Source organism: Metarhizium acridum (genome assembly GCF_019434415.1).
Source record: "Metarhizium acridum strain ARSEF 324 chromosome Unknown scaffold_350, whole genome shotgun sequence".
NCBI classification, from domain to species: Eukaryota; Fungi; Ascomycota; class Sordariomycetes; order Hypocreales; family Clavicipitaceae; genus Metarhizium; species Metarhizium acridum.
The window spans coordinates 285,053-287,868 of NW_027094029.1; the positions used below are offsets into that span (position 1 = coordinate 285,053).

Here is a 2,816-nt window from a genome sequence, read left to right on the forward strand (position 1 = left end):
ATGCGACAGGCAACGTCAAGTACAAGGCCCGTACGAATTGCGATTTTAGACACAGGCCTCAGACTCTCTATTCCTTACTTCCAAGACGATTTCGATGGACCAGAAAGGAAGAAGCAGGTAATTTCCTACAAAGATTTCGTGGGCCAGAGTGATTCAGACATGAAGGACCTATTCGGTCATGGCACTTTCATGATGCGGCTTGTTGCGGAGTCCGCGCCGGCCGCAGAGATCATGGTTGCGCGAGTTGCAGAGAATACAGAAGGCCTCTCTAGCTGTCAAACAAATATCGTCAAGGTAAGTGGCCTATTCCTGATCACGCACCGAGTTGGCAAGCATCTCTACTGGTACTGACTAACGTGACGTGCGCAGGCGATACAATGGGCAGGTAGTGAGGGTGCCGATATCATTTCCATGTCTTTTGGGTTTCCGCGTCCCATAAAGGATATTTCTGACACAATAGAATCTGTTTCACGCCGTGGAGAAGGTGTCGTCTTTGTCGCCAGTGCTGGCAACTCGCCATATGAGGAAGAGGGCTTCCCAGCGTGCCACCCGTCTGTTATATCCGTGTACGCGGCAAATAGCCATGGGACCTTTTTGGAGTCCAACTCGCAAACCCGAGTAAAAGGGCAGATGTGCTATGCGTCGTTGGTGAAGTGCCGGGGGAGATACTTGAGGAACTACGTGACGAGCTTCCTGGCATTTGCCAGGCTGGGTCGTCGGTATCTACTGCAATAGCTGCCGGTATCAGCGCCACGATGCTAGCCTACGGAGACTTTCTTCCTCACATCCTACCAGCCAGGCAGGGGTCAAGCGTGTACAAAAGAATGCACACATCTCGCGGAATGTAAGCAGTCTTAAAGGCAATTGCACAGAAGAAACCAAACGGCCGATGGTTTGTGAATCTGGCCAAATTTTGGCACAACAACAGCACGCACGCATCAAGGGATGATACCGTTTTCAAGAGCCTATGGGAGGTTCGCAGACGCTTGAACGAGGAAAATTAGCACTGGCTTTGTTCTACTTCTGTGAATATACCAGGCCCGGCGTCGATGCCAAGCCAAGACAAAGACGGGGTTTAACTATTGAATCGTGAAGCAAACGTTACAGTAATAGAGGATATCGGCCGGACATCACCAAAATATTACTCACAAGCATGCTCTTATAACTCCTAATACGGCAAGACAAGCATTCCAACAACGCCGGGCCGGCGGTGTTTTGGAATTAAATTTTAACCTTATACTAGAACGTGGAGTATTATTTGGTAAATAGTATAATTATTAGGATAACTTAACTTAGAAAGTGAGATGTATTATAAAATACTACGCCACCCCTTGCACGTTAGAGCTGTGGGTGCAAGGGGTACGATCATCCGAAGGCTGGGAGTCCTTGGGCCAAGCAACTATTAAGCCATTACATTTAGCTAGCTATCTAGTTATGCAGAGCCGTGGTCTGACCTATATGGATTCCGTGTAAGGACCTGTCGTCTTCTATGCCGCTCATCCCTCATCTTCATCTTCATACCCTCTGGTGGAGACTCGTAAAACAGGTGACCACGATCAAAGGGCGCATCCAGCATCAAGCCCTGGAGCGTTTTTACGCGAGAGACAGCTACGTAGCTTAAACCAGTCTGAAAGTCCCGACAGGAGAGATCTGTCACGATGACATCTTCAGTGATGCTCTGCGACTTGTGAACCGTAATGGCGTAGCATACGATCAGGGGAAACTGCGTGCGAGTGCAGAGAGTGCTTCCGATGAGGAAGTCCCTGTCTACTGGGAGAATCGGGACAATCTTTCTGCCATCAGCGGTGGTCAGGAACACAGGTCCACTGTACTTGTCAAACTCCATCATGATAACACAGGGAGGGTCTTGGACTGGGTCAGCCCCCGGTGCCCAGCCGATATCGTAAACGGTACCGCGAGCGCCGTTGCAGAGACCAACTGGCTGCCAAAGGTTAGATGTCAGCATCAGACGGGCGCCAATGCATATAGGGATCTGCTTCGCAAGGTTGCCCGCCTTGTCATCAGGCGCCGCAGCCGCGCCAAGGCCGACATTCTTAGCCTTGACCTGAATGACTGGCCGGCCGAGGCGGTCGAGGTGGTAGTGGTTATATTCGTTCACCCTATCTTTCGTGGCGTATACTCGCAAGGCGTTGGCGAACCTGGCGACCTCCAGATCATCTAGCTTCGCCTGTACTCGACCGGAAAGGAGTTTCCAGGACTCGACTGACAGTTGGAGGAGCCGCAATTCCTCGAGAGCTGTGCGAAACGCCTTCTGATCGTCGCCCCGTTGCCGTTGGACAACCTTCAAGAAGACTGATTTATCGAAGCGTCTATATGCGTTCCTGCCTTTGATCTCCACTCCCTGCACCTCTTTATCGTAATAGAGCGGCTTCTGTAGCACGGGTGGAAGCTGGAAGAAGTCGCCAACCAGAAGGATGTTAAGACTACCAAAGAACTCCTCATTCCTACTCGGGAACGCCTCGCGCAGGCGGTCATCGATCCAAGAAAGCTGTCGCAGTCCCAGCATGCTCTTCTCATCGATGATCAGGTAGTTGATGTCCTTCAGCTTCTTCTGGAGCTGGGCCATGTCAGTGGGCGAGAGGGGCTTGAAGTCCTTGTTGATTGGAAGGTGTAACAGGGAGTGCAAAGTAGTGCCCGATATCTGATTTCCCGCGACGCCAGTGGGCGCGGCACGCCAAACAGGTGTCCCTCTCCCGGCAGCAGCGGCTTGGAGGTGCGCGGAGAGCAAATTAATGAGGTATGACTTCCCGGTACCACCTCCACCATCCACATGGAGCAGCAACTGAGAGGGTTCC

The 2,816-nt window shown here is 51.6% G+C and overlaps 1 protein-coding gene across 1 annotated transcript; it reads left to right on the forward strand.

Annotated features, from left to right (window-relative positions):
• J3458_015335 (uncharacterized protein) lies at positions 1–1,195 on the forward strand (the record flags this gene model as incomplete). Its single annotated transcript, XM_066120753.1, has 2 exons — positions 1–294; positions 370–1,195. 2 exons carry the CDS (start codon positions 1–3, stop codon positions 733–735), a joined length of 660 nt encoding a protein of 219 aa, XP_065974266.1. The 3' UTR covers positions 736–1,195.
• Between the last annotated feature and the right edge of the window lie 1,621 nt (positions 1,196–2,816).